This window comes from Hemibagrus wyckioides, linkage group LG07 (genome assembly GCF_019097595.1).
Source record: "Hemibagrus wyckioides isolate EC202008001 linkage group LG07, SWU_Hwy_1.0, whole genome shotgun sequence".
NCBI lineage: Eukaryota > Metazoa > Chordata > Actinopteri > Siluriformes > Bagridae > Hemibagrus > Hemibagrus wyckioides.
Window position 1 is genome coordinate 20,222,259 of NC_080716.1, and position 20,661 is coordinate 20,242,919.

The 20,661-nt window shown below is 41.2% G+C and overlaps 1 protein-coding gene across 1 annotated transcript in view; it reads right to left on the reverse strand.

Annotated features, from left to right (window-relative positions):
* The window catches only part of efnb3b (ephrin-B3b), a 67,720-nt gene that overhangs the window by 32,862 nt on the left and 14,197 nt on the right, over nt 1–20,661 (reverse strand). The window contains exon 2 of the mRNA XM_058395452.1: nt 5,221–5,516. Within this exon, the coding sequence (XP_058251435.1) occupies nt 5,221–5,516 (296 nt within the window). The remainder of the gene's footprint in view (nt 1–5,220; nt 5,517–20,661) is intronic.

Here is a 20,661-nt window from a genome sequence, read left to right on the forward strand (position 1 = left end):
GCTCTCTCCCTCTCTGGCCATTCTTTATCTCTCTTAACCTTTTGCTCTCTCACTGAGTCCCAACTGGTGCATTTATAATCTTTCCATGAGGTCTGCAAGACTGTCGGTTATCCTCTGAGCACAGGCTCATAAAGCACTCTCTGATGAAGCCTTGCATCAGAGTGAACTCAGCAGTCATCAGCTCAAAACCGCACGCGATAGTTAGCAAGTACTAATCACAGTATCTTAGGTCACGCACAACTTGTGTGGGGGAATTAGAGTTACAATTTCGTGAAACAAATCCTCTAAACTAGCTAATCTAGTAAAATTGACTGCCTAATTTAAGCTAAACCATAGAATTAGTTAGGGAAGCAGTATGGAGGCTACAGAGAGCTGATTTTACTGCAGTACACACTTCATATATGCATGTGAGAGCTTGTGAAATAAATCCATCCATCCATCCATCCATTCTTTCTTCATTCATTCCATTCATTCATTCACCTCTCTTCAGAAAGTTCTTTATCTCGGTCAGGGTCCCACTGAATCCACAGCCTACCCCAGGAACACAGAGAATTGGAAACTGGAAAAAAGGGACTCTGTTATCCTAAACCCATATGCCACACCCTTACATCCTTAAGTACTGCTGCACCACAGCTTCAATCCTCAACATCAGCAATGTAAAGACCTGGAGGTGGACCACAAGGTTTCAGGCACCATTTGAAACAGCGCCTTTCTCTCCTATATCTTTCTCTTGCCAGTTCTTTAGTGTGGAAGCAGCAAACTGAACATTAAACATAATTAAGTTTTAACTATGTAGTTGTGTATATTTAAAAAATGAATATGTGGGTATAGACACTTGGTACTCTCTTGTGAGAGCGAAAATGTCCTTATATGTGGCACAATAAAGACATTCCTTTTTTCTAAGGAGAAGAAAACAACTCTATTTCTTTCTCTCACACACACACACACACACACACACACAATTATGTAGCGTGTGTTCCAGCTCATTTGAAGCCCACTGACTGAATTAACCCGTGCATAAGAGGATCTAATATGAACAATTTCCCTTAAAGGCAGTGGCCTGTTACATGCACATGCTTACAGATTACATTTGAGCACACACACACACACACACACACACACACAGTTAAAATGCAACAGAATAACACACAAGCAATTAAGCATGTACTCTAAACTATAATATAACTCGCTATGGTCTCTCTCTCTCTCTCAGACACACACACACACGTACACACACAAACACATACACACACACAGAACTGAATTAAATGTTCAGTGACCCTTACAATGTCCTACTATATGATCCAAATCACACCTCATCTCCATCAAGCTAATCTCTATCTGTCTGTTTGTCTTTCCATTTACCTCAATTTGTCTCGGTGCTAATCACAATGACGAGACATCAGAATGCAATGCAGAGGACACACAGCAACCTGGCCAGCTGATCTGTGCTCCACAGAAAGTCGTTTGGGTGCTTTGTGATTTGGGTTGTTGTTGATCGAATGTAATCATTGGTATATATACATGTGACGTACACTACCGCTCAAAAGTTAGGGATCACTCAAAAAATTTTATTGTTTTCCAAGGAAACACACACGAAATTAGTCTGAATAGAAAATATAGCAAAAGAACAGGACATGCTGACATGTCAGAGTTAGAAATAATGATTTTGGTGGAAATGATGAATGTTTTCGTCAAACTGTGCCTTCACCCTATGCTTCCTGGAGCATCTCCCACAAGATGGACTGACTGATGGAGTCTTCCTCCGTAGCTGAAATCAAGCTGAAATATGCAAGTGATCCCAAACTTTTGAGCGGTAGTGTACATATAATCCAAATGAAATCATTTACCAGCTGCTTTTATCCAAAAGTGCAGGGACAAGCAGCAGCTCTGAGACTTAGCTAGAATTTAAACACACAACCTCGGTCATCATGGAAGAACTGTAAAATCTTCCAAATCCAGATTTCTGTTTGTCACCAGCCTGTAGATGTATTTACAGACAAATAGTTCAGCCAAAAATAAAATTGACACAATTTAAGCAACATGTAGTCAGTGAGCCAAGACATTGTTTGATGTACTTTTCCTCTGATGGCTAACATAGCTAACAAATAACGGAAACATATAACTGCCAAGTTGTTCAGTATCTCCGTTTTGCTTATGTGGTTTCTGACAAAGAACAATATAGCCAGTAAAAACACAAAAGAATTCTGCAATACTTTCTTTCTCAGCATGTTAAGTATGAAGCAGCCCTGGGATCCTGTGGAATACAATAAAACTGTTTAGTAGGCGATCAGATGCGAAGTTTGCATTAAGATTGGAGGATATTAGATGCGGCAGGTTACTCGCTTGCTGTGTTTTTAATGCATTCATTTATGAGTAAATATTTTATCCTGGTCAAGGCTATTGTGGTTTTAATTACATTTTGGGAAAGAGAACCAATTTAGTTTATTAGAAAACATCGTGGGCAGGCAAAAACAAAAATAACGACTACAGAAATGAGAGAGATTGGTCAGAATTTGTTCGGGAGTAGGCGAAATTAGGAAAACAGTCCCACACATAACTCAGAGCGGACATCGGGGAGGATGTGGATGTTGAAATGCAGAACGCAGACGCAGAATTGTGCTACAGAAGTAATTCTAATGATAATATATTAAGGTGTTGTAAGTGTGTAGATGATTCGTTGAGCAGCTCGCCAGATGATAAATTTGCAGCTGGGGGCTTCTCTTAATTGTTAGCAACATTAGTATCACGGCTCCAGCGTCAAGCTAAACAATCAAATTTCGGACACCAAACACGTCCTGGCTGATTTATTACATTCGGGGTTACTGAGACGTTGTATATGTTTCATTTTTTGGTTGAACTGTTCCTTCAATTTGAGACTATTTATACAGCTGCAGATTGGGGATAAACACTAACCTTCACTTTCTCTCTCTCTCTCTCTCTCTCTCTCTCTCTCTCTCTCTCTTTCTGATTTATCTGTGTATCTTTCCCTGTTCTTCCATTTTTAACTCACAGTCTCAATCTCTTCCTCTATCAGCAAATCCAGCTCTTTCTCTTTCCTTCTTTTCCCGTTTCTATCTCTACCAGCATTATGCCTTGTCTTATTCGTTCTCTTTCCTTCAGCTGCTCTTATTTGGTGTTGACCCACCTCTCTGCCTGTCCATCTTTCTATCTTCAAGTGTGTGTGTGTGTTTGTGTGTGTCTGACCTTGCAGTTGAGACCTCATCGATCCACTCTGCCTGTCAATTGATTTGCTGGGTCTGTTGGAGCAATGATAAAGGCCCTGGCAGGGAGTGTGTGTGTGTGTGTGTGTGTGTGTGTGTGTGTGTGTGTGTGTTAGTATCAGTGACACCTCTCGGCCTGTATATTTGGAATAAATGTTGCATGTACACAAACACACACAGCCACACAAACACACACATCCACACAACACAGCAGCAGTCATGGCACGTTAAAACACCTTTTGCCTGATCGTTATCATGGAGCCATAGCATCTCTCATATACACTCACTGAGAAATAAATCTAACCTTCAACATACTCACCCCACCCATAATATTACATAAAAAAAATCACCCCTGTGTATTTGTAGGATTTCTAGAATTTGTAATCACTCGTTTTGGTAGAAAATACAAAATACTGCAAAATGAGCTGCAAAATACTGCAAGGAAAAGAAAGCCTTAAATTAAAATGCCTTATTTTGTATGCTAACAAGACCAAAATACAGTTTCTAACAGGGAAATAAGCTTTAAAAATAAGCCACCTGATGTAGCTAACTATTAGCAGCCATTTGGATGCTAGCTAATTCTAACACTGAAGTATTAATATTCAAAAATATTAACATTTACCTGTAAGTTTTTGCAGGTATTTACAAGTTTTCCTATTTCGCACATTGCAGAATGTATACTAGTCTGCGCGATTGTCTTTATTGTGTATTTTGTGTATCTGTCCTGTACTGATTTCTTTTGTATTGTCTGTTTGCACTGTCTTTTGTACTGCACTGTTTGCACCAGGTTGCACACGTTGCACTTTATGTAGCTAGGACAACTTACTTTCTGTCCCTAGCTCTGTGTAGTTTTCTAGCTCTATGTTGTTATATGTAGTCCTGGAGAAACGTTGTCTCATTTCACTGCATACTACGTCAGCTATATATAGTTGAAATGACAATACAAACTTCTTGACTTTTACTTGTTCCTCCGGTGTACTAGCAAGCGTTCTTAGCATTACTTGCTAGTTAATATTTGCAGCCCACTAGCTAACAAGTAAACAAGATAAGCCTCACAAAATACATTGTCAAGCTTGTGAATTCCAGTAATAGGTACGGTTTTTAAAACATGTTGGATAGAGCCACAAATCGCTAGCTCTCCATTTCCTTTAACAGTGTTAGAATAGCATGTGTAGCCATGTAGCAGCTCTGCTGTGAGCTCCCACACTAAAATCCGCCACAATCACATGAGCATCGGTTTACACGATGTTGCCATTCAAAATATTTTCACAAAAGTGTTTTGTATTTGTAATACATGTATTAGAAAAGAAATTCTGGCCAACCCTGAGAGTATTGAGAGCCTCCAATGAAACGACTGCACTAAAGCGTTACAGTAGGAACAAGTCAGAACAAATAGGCGAGGAAAGCAGGAGGCAGCGCTCCCATTCATCCCCCATCCCATGTAATCCCTCTTTCCATATCTTTTCTTTCTGTCCAACCTGTTCCCCCTCCCAACTTCTCTCACTTCCCCTCTCTCACCAGTACACCTTCTGTCTCCCCTTTCTGCCTGTCTCGCTCTCTTTTCCGTATGTGTGAATAGATACTAAAATAACATCCGTGCTACTTTTTTTTTTAATCCAATCTATTTTTGCTTTAAAATACATGACAGAGATGTGAGTGCAAATGAAAGTAATGTATTTCACAAAGTAACATTTTTTTCCAGGCCGGAGGTGAGACACCGGAGTGTTTGTGCTGGCTTGTTTTCTTTACCTGCCACCATGTGCTGTTTCTGACACCCCCCCCCCCCCCCACCAGAAACATGACCTTTAACAAGATGGTTCCATCTGATAGCCTTCACTATGTGCTAAATCTAGGTTGAGAATCAGAGGAAAAATGAAAACAAACCTAAAATCAACTGCTATGTTATTGTCTAACACTTGGAAATGACAGGAACATTAACAGACAAAGCGACTCAAAACGCCCACACACACAGGAGCACACACACACAATCACTCACCGATGATGTAGTAATCGTGCATGGTTTTGAACTCGTGTCCCCAGAGGTTGGGCGAGTACTCCTGGAACTTGATAGTGAAGCGCATATCGCTGTTGGGCTTGTCACAGGTGAGCAGCAGGTTCGGAGCTCCTGTCACCTCACATCTGTCTGCCTGCTCACGGGAGGACACCAGGTAGAGCTTGTAGTACTCGTACTCGGCTGGAGCGCGGGGTCCTGGGGGGTCTGACGCAGGACAGATGAGGTCCAGGCGGTCCCCTATCTGAGGGTACAGGATATAACCTCTATCATCACTAAACCTGGGGGAGAGAGAGAGAGAGAGAGAGAGAGAGAGAGAGAGAGAGATTAATTATTCTTCATTATCCCATGAGATTCACTATCACCACGTTCACCACGCTTGTCATTTATCAGCTTCATACAATAATACATTTTTCTCTAAATGAAATAATTACATGATTATTTAAATTTAAATGTAAATTTTAAATTTTTATAAAGTCTTGTAATAGATAATTGTTTAAATCCATTTCTTTTTAAGCCCGGGTCTCTTTGAATGGAACATCACAGAATCGACCTAGGACTACATTTCAAAGATTACTGAGCGGCTTTGGATATAAAACTAATGAATAACTTTAATTCAATTAACTTTCCGAAGTCAGGAAAAAAAAAAAGAGAGAGCTCATAAACCTAACACCAACCCGGAAAGAGAGTGCAGAGGAGTTGGGTTACACAGTATCACCATGTTCAATACCTTTTCAGTAATACAATGTGCAAAATAATGAGATATTTTTAAGTCTTTCTTTCTTAACACTATGAGGATCTGCTGTGAGACGTGAACTGGCTAGAGTCCACTGGTTTTGTAGCTTAGTTTTAAATTGTGTAGAACTCATTCCCTATTTTCACTCCTGATTTTCTTCAGCTGTCAGTAATGTACTGTATTTGACAATGTACAAATATAAAAGCACAAATATACAGTGGCATGATTCATTGGGCATTTGTTTGAAAAGACAATCTGATGAAATTCAGATGTTTTTTTTTTTACACTCGGTTTTGTGTTGCTTAAAATCAGACTCAAAGACAAAATGCTGCTATCTTGCCAACACTACTGAGGAAACCCGTGATGCATGATGGGATACATATAGATCACTACGCTTTAGGAACCTTCAGAATATGACTCCTCGCTCTCCTGACACTCACCCACACCTCCAAATAGCCCTGACTGTGAGCAGCAGAGGGGGGCCTCAGGAGCTCGGTGACATTTTGTGCCTGACGTTAACACTGAGTGATCTCGCATGCACAGACCTTCAATGTGCTCTATTAATTTCCTGTCTTCCTCCTTTCGATTTATTTGTGTGCGTTTCTTATCTTATTTTACACTGTAAATATCACGTGTAGTTATTTGAAAAGGCCAACACTCTGCTTACCTAAATAACTGTAATATAAATGTGCCCAAATATGTAAACATGTGGGATTCTTTTTCATTTTCTCGCTGCAGATCTGCGACTAACCCACTCAGAGCGCTAAGCTCTAATTACTATTTCAACACTTCTCAGGCTCTGGTTGCTGCAGGCCTGTTTACCCTGATCTGTGACCGGTTTTAAAGTTTCAGCCTGTTCTAAAGCTCAGGATGTGTGTGGGGGGGTGGGTGGGGGTGGGGGTCACAGAGAAAGCCCCTGATCATAGATAAGAGAGAAAGACTAATTCCTGCTCGCTCTGTTAAACCCTCATGACTGTATTTACATTCAAACAAATCGAAGCAGAAGCTCCTGTTCTGAAGCCGTTTGTGCATTAGCATGTAAATGGCGGTTAAAACGATAATGAAGCTTCAGAGAAACAACAGCAACCCTGAGGCTAGGCTAGGAAAGGAACATCATGTCCTTAGTGATACATTTGATATGGGGACGATCCTGTAAAAATTGAGCTGCTTAAATAATTAAATATAGCTACACAATTGATTAAAAAATAATCCACTCCAATATCCATGAGCTTAGAGAAAGCTGGCTAATTGGTTGATGTTAGAAAGCATGTGTTTGTTGATTGCGGTGTATTAAATCACAAGCTCTATTTATTTGCAGGGTAACTGAATTTACCTTTAAAATGTTAATGATAAAATCAATTAATGGAACTAAGAAGCAGTCATGTTTTATTAAAAAAAAAAAAAAGCATATAATGGGCACCACGAAGGAAAAACAATCAAATATTTAGGTGTAATAAAAATGATTTAATTTCTACGTCGGCTGAACGATTGTAGGAAACAATCACGGTGATGAGTTTAGTTGTTAACGTGCAGCTCCGTTAGTGAGGCTAGGATTAGCATAAGGCTTAGCGTTAACAGTAGGCATGCTGATCGAGAATTTTAATGTAACCAGCACTGTGTGTGTGTGTCTGGTAAGACAACAGTTTCCAGTTCCTCTCAGGCAGGTTAAAGGGTATCAGTATCCTCTTGCAGTAAGAAGCACACACACTCAACACCCTCTTAACATACACTACAGCTAAATTGTTAAAGGGAGCCAGGTTGCTATTTTCGTGTTCTTGTTTCTCCCTGCCCCCAAAGCACACACACCTCACACATACACACATACAGTTATGGAAATCAGCTCAACACAAGACATGCACTGACAGGTCTTCACCTCCATGCTCCTGCCCAGCCCCCAAACCCAACCATTGTGCAGGTGCAGCAGGGATTCACCCACAGACACACCTGCACACAAACACTACTTACAGTACACACCTTAACCTTACACACTCAGTGGCATTTCCTGTTGGGTTGATTTTGCCCTTTAGTTATAATTTGGAAGGAAGGCAACAGAGTAATGGTGGTGGAGAGATAGTAAGCAAACTAGCTGGGTATAGAGGGAAGGAGGAGGGTGGAGGTGAAAAACAGCCTCAGGCCATGGGATTGACGAAGAGATAAAGAACGGTGAAGGCCAACGGAGGTGTGAAACAGGCCATGGCCAATTTTTTTTTTTTTTGTCAGAAATGACCAACGAAAGTGTGAAAGAAAAACGATGTTCATTTTTCTATACCTAAACCAGCATCTGGCTTCTGCAGCAAGTCCTCTGATGTGTCTGATCATGTGCATTTGTATACATGATTTAGCTGAAGGCATTTCATCTGTCCAGAGGCTAGCTTCAAGGCCAGAGACATTAGGGTCAGAGAGTGGAGAAAAAAAAAATTACAGATCCTCCCCACGCCCACTTGATACGACCTCTTTATATGATACTGAATGAAATCGGAATGTTTCGAAATGAACGGATGGAGAAATATGCGTTTATTCAAAGCACAAGACAAAACCTAACCTCTTCAGACTGATATATCTTACACGCAGCCATGAACTAAACATTAGTGCTTACGCATTAAAAGCCTTATCACCATTCAGTCATGTCAGTTGTTTATACAGTTCTTTGTAAACAAGGAATTTTATGTAACTGGATCCGTTTTTACTTGGGCACAGTGGAAAGGCTGGAAATGGGGTGAATTAAGGAATGAAGCGGAAGAAGAAAGCTGTTTTTTTTAAATGCAAAACAGCAATATACTATTTTAAAATGATTTCAAACCCTGGTTTTAAAACAGCACTCGTCCGTCTGCATTTGATTAAAGCACGTGAATTGTTCCTGGAGAGAAAGAGGAAAATGACAGAGAAAGTGCTGCAATTCTGCATATAGGATTTTTATCACATTATCACCTCTTCTAAATCAAACCAGCACTAAACGGCAAGTAAAGCAGTACCGTGACAGGATATACAGTAAGAGCTGGAGTAAGAAAGACAAAAACATTTCTTGGTTTAATTTTAATAATATTACTACTGATTTTATGTTGGGAAACTACAACAATATATTTATGGGATAAGTTGAAGATTTGACACTAGTTTCATGTGCAGCATGATATTTAGATGTTGTCGTGAGACTGCAGAGACTGTGGAGACATTGATAAGAGACACAGCAGATGATAAGAAATGAGCTGATATGAAGCTGACAGGAAGTGTGATGAGGATTATCCAAGAGGCCAAGCAAAAGCAAACATGTACACAAGTTGCAGCATGACTGAAAGTTACATTTTGAAGATAATGACTATGTAAGGAATTTACAGGGTATGTAAAGATTCTGTAACCAATTTAATGTGAAGAGTTTGTAGACTTCGTGGAGGTAAGCGTGTTGAGGAACTCAAAAGAGAATCAGGATTGAAAGAGGAGAAGGGAGGACAGAGACAGGACAAAGAGGAAGTTGATCAGTGATGTTTACATGGTCATGCTAGACACTATCTAGAGAAAACTTCTATTCATATTTCTCTCTCTCTCTCTCTCTCTCTCTCTAAAACAGACCCTCTGTTTTCTGTCATTTATACAAATTCGCAACCATACACAATAGGAGCACTAACACAAATTTCCGTTTCTCTCTCTCATTCATACACGGCCTACAACAACAGCACATGTTTCAGTATATTAACCAGTGCATTCCTTTCTCCTCTCTCTCTCTCTGGCCTTATAAACAAAGAGTTTGAAAAGTTGCAGAAAGCTTTCCAGTGCCAGCATAATTACAGCAATTTTAGCTCAGGAACACTTTAGCCTCTCATGATTGAACAACTGTCAAGCAATGATTTCTAATGAGCCCACTCAAGGTTAAGCAAGCACTCTGCAAATAATTAGTGAATGTTCAGAGCAAAAGTCTAAAACATATCTAATGTGCACGCGCGTGTCCAATCGCACAACTTGAAACAGAGGGACACATGCACAACGTCGGCTGGACGTCCAGAGCAAAACCTTGAAGATATGTATCCAAAGAACATGCCGCAAGGGCTTTTGGAAGCGGAATATAATAATAAAAAACGTGTGTGTGTGAGAGAGAGGGAATGTATGTGTGTGTGTGTTTTCAGAAAAATGCAGTAAATCTAATAGGCCATATAAAGCCTTTACTCAGGCCTCAAAGAAAAGATTAAAGTAAAATTATTGCTTAGCCTTCATTGTGTTTATAATAATTATGCACAGAAAAATGTCTTCAATGTCTTCAAACCCGTCCTATCATCATAAACATTCAGCTTCTCTCTTCACCCAGGACACCCCCCAAACACAAACACACACACACCCTGCACCTTCTCTCTCTATCTCTCCTCCTCTCACTGCAACAATGGCTGTATTCATTCGGCCACGCTTTGAAACATGGATTGGGGGGATGGAGGGGCCAGAGGTGACAGAGAAGTGTGTGTGTGTGTGAGAGAGTGTGTGTGTGTGCCCGGCTCTTTTATGAGGGCAGAAACATCATTTTGTCAAACTCTCCTGACGCCCTTTCATGACCCTGACGGCCCGAGAAAAGGAGCAAGTGTTAGTTTCAGCGTGGCCCCCCACCTCTGCTGACCCTCGTCCTCCTCTCTGGCTTTCTCTCTCTCATCAAATGCCTCCTCCACCTTCATCTCTCTCTCTCTTCTCCCCCCCATCTCCCCTTTCTCCCATTCTTCACTCTTGCATTACAAGGATTCCACACGGGCAACTCGAGCCGGTTCCAAAAGCGAGTCTGGCGCACAGGTGCATCAAGATGGATCTCTGGAAGTGTGTGTGTGTGTGTGTGTGGGATAAAAAGCCATGAGCAGGTTCAAACTAATTACAGAAATATCAGGACCTAGTATTACTGGGTTTAAAAGCTCCAGTGTCCATATTCCCATTAGGCAGTAATACAGAGTTTCTCTAGAGCAGTGATAGCTTCCTGCTAAAAAAGAACGCGGATACAGCCGTTCAAACAGAAGATACAGAAAGAGTGTCAGTGAAGCAGAAAAAGCCATATTTAAATCTTTTGGAAGCTGAGGTTTGGAAGAGTAGACCACAACCACTACACAGCTTCACAACCCCAAGCAGCTTCATGCCTCGCTCTAATTCACCAGAGAAATAAGTTTAGACATCAAACACCTGTAGGTTTTACTGCCTCTACCTCACATTTTTTTTTATTCCTCCCTCTTCGCTCATCTGTTAAGGCAAATTAAGACCATAATTCATATCTCCAGCAAAACCTATAGTCTAGTTATATTCATGAGACGACGTGAACGTCACAGTTATGACAGTGTAAAAGTGACGTCCTCATGGTTAATGGCATCCCTGTTAAGTCTAACGTGGAAGAAGTGCTCAGATTAACGCCGCTCCTTTGGGTTTCGTTCACCAGCTCATAATGATAGCAACAAAATGACTGATTACTGAAATTTACACAAGAATTAAAATCCGCAGTGAGGAAACAGAAGCTGACAAAAATAAGACTCAACACTAATCACACAGTAAGGACATTATCAGCGTATTAAAATCCTCTGTAAAAGTCCTGCTGTGTTCATGCCGCAAAATCATAATGCTGGTACGTGGTTTTAAGAACCAGAGTCATTCATGCATTCAGTAATCTGGATCCTATCCCAGGATCACAGGGTATGAACCAGACTAGGCTTTGTGCTTTTTTTAAATCCCATGTTTCAGTGTTTTATTCATACCACATACCATATACACACAGCCAGTCAGTATCACTAACAGAGCTGTTAGCTATTCATTCTTAAGCAGGCGATTAAAATAAATCACTGAAAAACACTGCTACTGGACCAGAGGCCAATGAAAAAAGCCAAGTTCTAATAAAGCACAGTGTTAAAAGGCCCAGAGAGCTGAACGACACTGACCTGAGCTTCATCACCATACGAGCCAATAAATAGAGAGATCTGAGAAATGGAAAAAAAAAACTTCTTCCTCTCTATCACATGCACACAACTGGGTCAATAGCATCACGGTGCACAATGAAATAAACATAATGATTATGTACAATCATGTCATGTAGCATTATAAATAACCGAGTCTGGACCTCATTTTAATTTGTAAACATAGCCATGGGGGAGTGACTTGCTCGTACATTCACATGTGGAAGTGATGTAAATTGGATTCTGTATGCACGATGGTCCGTTTCATATGTGGACGATTATCGAGATTTCTGTGGACAAACTTATAAATTCTGATCATTATGATGAAGAATATGAGTCAGACTGACTAAAAAGTGTGTGTGTGTGTGTGTGTGAGAGAGAGAGAGAGAGAGAGAGAGAGAAAGAGAAAGAGAGAGAGTGAGGCCTCTAACTAGGCATACAAGGTTGAAATAAAGTCAAAGAAAGCTGGAAGTGATGCTGGAATGTTTGCGGTGAGAAGAACGGCAGGAGTAATAGTTTCCATATGGAGAGAGAGTGAGATGGAGAGTGAGGGAGAATAAGAAATCAGTGTGTGAGACAGAAAGGAACAGTGAGTGAAAAAAGGAAAGGGGTTGACTGAAGACAGGCTAAGGAAAGCAAACAAAAATTGAATAAATGAGATTTTTAAAGAGTGGTGCAAGTATGCATATGCAAAAGGAAGGTGGACGGAGAAAAAAGCTCGCTGGGTGTGTGCATGTGTGAGAGAGAGAGAGAAAGAGAGAGAGAGAGTGAGAGAGATAGAAGAGAGAGAGAAAGAGAGATAGGCGCGGTGGGACTCTGAAGGTAAGTGTGTCCTTGCCCATGCTGCCGCACTGCCCCCCACTCCAGATTGCTGCAGCGATGGTGTCACATCTCCTCCATATCACTCGCGTTGTAACCATGCGACACAGAACACACACACCCCAGCACACACCAACACCAGACAAGCTGGCCTTTTCTTCAGGGTTTGTCCATGACCCAAACCACACCGAAGAGTTTAACACCAATCCAATCTGAAATCTATCCTAATTAACTTACTTTTTGGCCAATGCAGTCAGGCTAAAATTAAATGAAATCAGTATCAACCTTTTTTCTCTCTCTCTATCATTTTCTTTTTGTCTGGCAGCCAATCTCTTTCTTTTCCTATATATTATTCTCTTCAAGCTGAGGGATCTGTCAGTAACACGGCTATATATTCTCACTGTCGGCCTAAAAATTACAGCCTGTGTGTGTGAATGATTTGCACCGCAGTTAATTAGAGCCATAAAGCCACTTTGGAAAGGTAAGGCCTGTTGGAGGATCAGACGAAAATGAGAGAAGCCTGGTGCACACACACACATGTACACACACACACACCGTCTCGCTCCATGTGGATTCAAGGGGAGTGTGGTACATTTAGAGGCTAAAGTGCCTCTTACAGCTCAGCTGGTGTTTGACCGTTAGCCCCTGTGTCAGTCAGTGTGTGTGCATTATGCTGTGTGTCTCAGAGTGTGTGTGTGCGTGTGAGTATTTGGTGTGTGTAAGCCTGTGAGTACCTCAGGGGAGCTGGCACCAGGTTAAACTCACTCTCTCAAACTTAACAGTCTGATTAGAAGAGGTTACTGAGGGCCGGGGTGGGCTCGAGGCCACATACTGCGTCATCCCGCAGGGATCAGCTCCAAAGCTCAAACATCACCCTGACATCCATAAGCTTCACCTCAAAATCTTACTGAGACCCTCCTGCTCTGAGGGAGCTGAGAACATCCACCAGACCCATAAACACCCACATAGAGGTGCTCCAGATGGCTTTGGGGCCCAGACGAGGTAAAAAAAAAAAAAAAACGCCTCAAACCTCTAGCCGTCGGTTTGGGATGCACTGAACAGAAATAGTAGCTTAAAGTGAGTGATATAATCTCAAAGGCATTTTATCATTCACACGAAGGACATGTTATCAGTTACGCTTCTGAACACAGAGTCCTTCCTTGACTTTCTAACTATTAGACGATTTCTAATGACTTACATAAACACCGAACAGAATCGTACACCTAAAAGCCGGATGCAGTTTTATTGCTTTCCTATAAAACCCAGAGGCCATTCAGTTACCTAAATACTGTTCCCAGGGGTGGCGTTGCTTCTTAAAGAGGGGTATGTGATTATATTATCAGTCTAAATGTCACTCACAATCAGCCACTAACAGGCTTGTTAGAATTTTATCATTATTTAGAGTTATAATTTATTTATTAAAATTATAAGCTCTAGTCACCAATCAGTTGAACTGAATAGATTTAATCTTCAGCTTACTGATTTAAATAAATATATATAAAATCATTTTATATACACTGCCAGTCAGCTTTAGATCACACTGAGCTCTTTATCTTTTACTACCATTTAATCACTATTACTGCCATTAATTTGTCATTTTTTTGTGATTAGATTATATTCACATTTGTTCCAGTAAAAAATAAAAGCAATTTCTAACAATCAATTCTATTTAGTTTTTGTTTAGACTTTATATTTTAGGGTATTTGAAAGGAATCCATTTAAACAGCAAGGCTAAAATACAGGGTGCAAATACTTTTAACTAAGAAAATGAATATCCATTTGACTACAGCTCATATCCATTTTAACACAGTGTTTGAATTCTGAAGTTCATTATCAAAAACCGTGATGCCGATAAATAAACATGATGCCACAAATATGTCTGAGGTGCATTATACGCATATATCTTGAACAGATTATTGTAATAAAATAAGTATGCGCTGATGTCATTAGCGGATGCCTGGTATTTTTCACAATGACAGCGTTCTGTGGCAACTAAAGAGACAGCTTAAGAATCTCTGACCTAACAGGTTAATGAACACTAAGACTAAAAATATAATCATGTTTGGAGTGAAGCCATGCAAATAGTGCTTTCATGGTATTAATAAAGCGTTACAGCTTAACCGCTAAATGAGAAGAGGTCAGGCTCTGGTTCGGGTACTATCACTGTGCAGAGATCAGGAAGCAGTGCAGGCTCAGAGGAGACCCATTGAGCACTGTAGCATGTGTATGTGTACGTTTCGGAGCTGAAAGTCTCCCGGAGTGACGACAGGCAGTTATTCCACACCCCGAGGCCCTGCGTCCACAGCTCCACCAAACGCCTTCACAAATCAGCCAAGCCGAGCCTGTACACGCATCTGAAAGTGATTTCAGACCTTTAACTCTCTCTATTTCTCTCTTTGTTCTCTAAAACCTCTTGTTCGGTCCGTTCCATCCTCCAGCACCCCCTTCCTCCCCCAGTTTCTGTCTCTCTCTCTCGCTCTCTCTCTCTCTATGGTGGGGTTATTGTGGTCAGGTTGCAGTCCCAGTAGGCCTGTGGGGTCACGTTGCCCTGTGGTAAAATCAACAGCTAGCCACAGACAGAGAGAGAGAGAGAGAGAGAGAGAGAGGGGTGTTTGTGAAAGCAGACCAGACAAGAAGAGAGAAAGACAGACACTCACATAGAGAGAATGGAAAAAAAAGAGAGAGACTGCGGTCTGAAACAGCAACACCTCTGCTTCTCACCCCCATCAGGATATTGAACGGCGTCATGCCAATTCCTGCTTTCCCGGCTGCCAGAGTCTGTGTGTATGAATATAGTGTGCATGCCTTATTTAACTCCCATGAAATACACTCTCTGTATTTGCACTTAAATTTTACAGTTCACACCAGGTAGAAATTCATAAGAGTTTAAAGCCACTAAGCTCTCTGCGGATTCCGAATTTACTCCAAGGTCTGAAGCCAGTGGAATCAGTGCCTTTGAATTGGCCCTCTCAGGAGCACTTCCTGTCTGCCGAGTGATTGGCAGCTGTGAGTTTGACGGACAGGTCTCTGGCGAGGGATGACTCGAGGGGTTTGGAGTGGAGTGAAGTGAAGTGGAGTGACGGACCACAGGCGCGATCAGAGCTACTCATTCCTCTCATTAGCATTAGTGAGGGATTGGGGGTAAATAAAATGAGGGAATAAATTAGGAAAGAAAAGACAAGGAGCACAGCAGGGGGAGAAACGAGACATGGCGGATTTTTAAGAAGGTGTTTCAGGAGGGGATGACAGAATAGCCACCTACTGTACTCACACTCGTACTTTACTCTGTTCAAAAGATGTGTAACATATATCGAGCTCTTTATGCTAATGTGATTCCTCAAATGATAATCAGATATGAAAAACTAAAAATATCTTATTTTTCTCTTTTGTATCAGTCAGGGGACTGTGCATGGAAGAGATTAAACATTTTTTTTCTGACTGTTAGCTGATTAATATTCAGTTCATACTGACAGGCTAACATTCACACTAACTTACTAACTGTCTTAGCAACAAGAGCTAAAAGAGGGAAACAGAGTGGACAGATGAATGAATAAAGAGGAAAGAAATAAGTGACAGATGTGGAAAATGAGACTAAAACTTAAAGCATGGACTTAAACTGGACTTGGGCTGGATGGGAAGCAGCTAGCATGAGGTGAGAAGGAAGGAAGACATTTAAACCAATGCTGGTCAGGAAAGAAAAGAAAGAAAGATTAAATGCTCTCCAGCTTAAAAAGGAGACTATAAAAGAGCAAGCAGGAGGGGTAAACGGGATGAAAAAGAAGAGACAGAAAGTTGGAGAGAGGGATGAACAGAGAGATGCCCCGCAGAGTTAAGCCAGGTGTCTGTAGCAGAGAGGGAATGAGGGAGAGAAGAAAAGAATGTGAGGCAAAGAAGGGGGAGAGAGAAGAATAATTAGTGTGACCCCCAACAGAGGAGACTGGCAGGTGAATACACAGAGAGGGAGTAAGTATGAAAGGACACGAGATGGAGTGAGAGGTCGGACGTGAGAGTGGTGACGAGAAACGTGATGAAGAATGATAAGCAAAAAAAGGTGATGAGAGGTAAGGGGGCAGAGGGGAGAGAGGGAGAGAGAGCATGGAAAATGTCTTTTGTCATCCTTTTAAAAAGAAAAAGAAAAAAGACGAAAAGAAAGGGGGAGGTTCGAAATAAACGCATTTTCTTCAGAACCTCATCTCTTTCGGGTGACAATAGGCATTTATCCGCCATCAGCGCAGCTCAATACCCTACAATACCCTACTGATCTGAACAGGGAGAGAGAGCAAGAGAGAGAGGGAGAGAGAGCGAGCGAGAGAGAGAGAGCGAGCGAGAGAAAGAGAGAGTTACATTGTTACGTTTTAATGTCATCTGAATATCATGAGATGAAATACACGTGAAGGAAAAGTCACTTTAATCCATAAATCTAGATAGAATCATACATTTTTATACCACAAAAAATACTCTATAGTGTATCTCTACACACTAAAGCTTCCTGTGTTCCCTAAAGCTAACAGGCTAATTAACCGACAGTAAATAGCTCCAGGTAGATGTGTCAGAGTTTACAGTGTTTCACTCACTGTTTGCGTGGTCGCATTTATCATGAACTAAACTAAACAATGCTTTTAATAATGCCAATAATGTTAGCTAAGTGAGCTAGTTAGCATAGGGAGCAGCTTCTGAGGTAAAAGGATTCCTTGAATTATGTTATCCTTGAATAATCTGAATATCAGGTATGACAGAATAAAGGCACTGAGCTAATTTTATATCATCATTTTATATCATTAATATCATTAATATATCATCATCAAAAAAAACGAAGTACTAAGAAACAGAGCTAGGTGATATCACAATATAACTGATACCACCGATATTCTCATTCTACCATTTACTTATTAATCAATGAATCAAAAATAATAAGAGACATTAAATGACGTTGTTTGTGAATATGTCTATAGTGATGTGATATTGTTTACCCACCTATAATGGGAAAAGCTGGAAAATGGATAGTGCAACTCAAACTGTTGAACACAAACACCAATTTATAATCAGAGGCACCATCCAAAAGGAGTTAACTCTTTTTCCTGAAAGGCCAAAAAATTGGAATTTTGTGCCAGTTTTGTTGTGCTCAGGTTCAGCATTGAATTTCTTCTCATGTCACACTCCACAGTTGAGATTAATGACTCATATGAAAGCAGACACTCAGGGATTTAAGAATTTATAGCTGTTCACAAGTATCTCCGTTTTTACCTAGTTTACTAAGGGTAATATTTTCATAGAAAAATCGAAAATAAAGAGAAAAATATCTTCAAAGTAAATGACGATATCAAATCAAACCCATTTCTGCTCTCTGACATGCCCCAAGTGCTTGTACATAAATATCTGAAATTTGAAGGCGTTAACATTTTTTGTTTTTTTCCAAAACTCACACTGTAAGCTAGAACTGTCCTGACTAATTTTATATCAGACAATAAAATAATCTGTTTATACTGACTGGAACGAGTCTGATTAATCGTGTTCTATTTCACCATTGTCCTGGTAAAAAAATGAAACTTCATCCTTGAATACACTTTGCGATCAAGTCAGCCTTTTTATATCGCTGGAGCCACTTCCAAGGCACCGAATATGATTCTCTTGGGAAATGAGTTATAGTAAAGGGGCTAAATATGCTCACTGTGCTCTAAACATGGCCGCCTTTCTTCAGCTCGGCTCCAGTAGCTCTGCTATCAGCTCTAGGAAATCTGCAGCATTGAGCCACAGGTGCCTGTGGGTTTCACATTACACTTGGCTCATTGGATCCTGCAGCCCCGCGTGTATTTGTGTGCGTGACTCTGTGTGTGTGTGTATGTGTCAGGCAACAGCCATACAGGCATAGCTGCCAGAGAGGGAGAGGTGGCAAACCTGGCAGTATCCCTTGAATACCAGTCTGGAGGGCTGCGTGAGGGCCCTCGTTCAACAAAAACATCACATGTCCTTCTGGAGCAAAATCAGACACACACACACACACAGACACAGACACACACACAGTCTGCAGCCACACAAATACACATGAATACTAAGAACTAAATAGAAACTTGGAACATGGCCAGCAATTACACTTTCTTAGAAGCTCTGTCCAAACACACACACACACACACACACACACACACAACAGCACACTCGCATACCCTCATACAACCACATACACGCAAAACACAAAGGCCCGTAGAGCAAACAGGCTTGGAAGTGAGTGACCTTTTGCTTTCACATCGTCATCTGTGTTTAAAGTGGCGCATCTCCCTTGCAATTAATCAAGACTTCTTAGGCATTATCTCCGCTTTGGGGCTGTTAATTAACACATCAGTTGAGACAGAACACAGTATGTCCGCCCTCTTCCCCCACTCTGTACCCAGGCCACACAATCACGACGCCTCACTGCACAAACACAAAAGTCCCACAAAAGTTTGTGTTCACTGTCTTTCCTCCCCACACACTGCTGCTGGAGGTGAAAACGCTTGCCTTATTTGCAGTGGTTAAAAATATGGGCAGCCATTAAGCAATGCAAACATTGCACAGATACACAATATACATCTGGGGAACGATGATTTGTACAATATCTCCGTTCCTTGACAGCAGCAATGATTCTTTGACGTTACACACCATCTTGGTGGAAATTATTCTTGAACTTCGGACTCATTTTGCAGGTTCTCTAATAAATGTCACAATTGGGATTAGGCAAAGGAAACTGATCATAGATCAGGGAGATGGGGCGAAGTGCACTTCAAGCGGCGGAATATTTTACGCAAACGTCTGAATCGGAGAAGGGAAATTATTCACTTGACACGCCTGGCATGAGAACAGACATATTTATAGCCTCTGTATGGCTGTATCTTTAAGTGCCGCTGCCACAGAGGAACGAGTGCGCTGTGAAATACCGCCCCCACGGCATGCTCGCTCTGACAGATGCACTGCACAATTATGTCCCCCTCGCAACAAGAGCTGTAATCTCCGTCACCCGTTCTTCCATTAATGCGTTCCCCCTTCTGTCTTTCTCTCAGTGTCTCTCTTTCTCTCTCTCTCTGTTTCTCGCTCTCTCTCACCCTTTTGTTGTTTCTCAGAGCAAGTGCTTCCACATTTCACCCCCTCCCACCACTCTACAGAGCCCAATCTTCTCACAGGGGGAGAGAAAGACAAGTAGATATGGGAGGAAAGAGAATGGGGTACGAAAGTGTGAGAAAGGGAGCTCGAGAGGCTCTGACATTAACAAGATTGCTTGTTAAATAGAGTGGGAGAGAGGGAGAGAGAGAACACGAGAAAGATATGAAGGTGGCGAATGAAGCGGCTGTAATTGGTAGCTTTGTGAAAAGGTTTCCATCTGTGAGCCTGTGCTTGTGTGTGTGCGTGTGTGTGTCTAAGAAAGACAGGCCTGGGAGGTCTGGGAGTGTTTCAATGACCAGTAGGTCACATACACCTTTCAATCACAAGAGTGAAAGCCTAATTTCACATAAATGCAAATGTACCCACACATGAGCAAATGAAATTACATATCAACTAAATTTAACACAAATCCCTATCAAAGTGTGGACGAGTTGATAAGCAGTCAAGTGCTGAAATGTCAAAGTAAATCAAGCGAGCCCTTTTAAAATTTGAAACTGAGGCGTAAGAAGTAAAAAAAAATAAAATCACAAGTAGGACAATCGGCTATTTAATTGAATTATTCAAACCATATTACAGAGACTGCGTGTGGCAGCCTGCTTGTGCATGTGTGTGTGTGTGTGTGTGCCTGTGCATGTGTGTGTAATTCTACATAATCCCATCACTGTGGGACTCTCCTCTCTTCACAGCGCCAGACATAGCAACACATTGCCAATGATAGGAGCTCAGTCCAACTACACACACACACGGTGAATTTAAGCGTGAGGATAAAGTGCCTAAATGATTATTCCAGTGCCTTAAATGTCATAAACACATCTTAGCGGCTCAACTGCATAATAAAAAAAT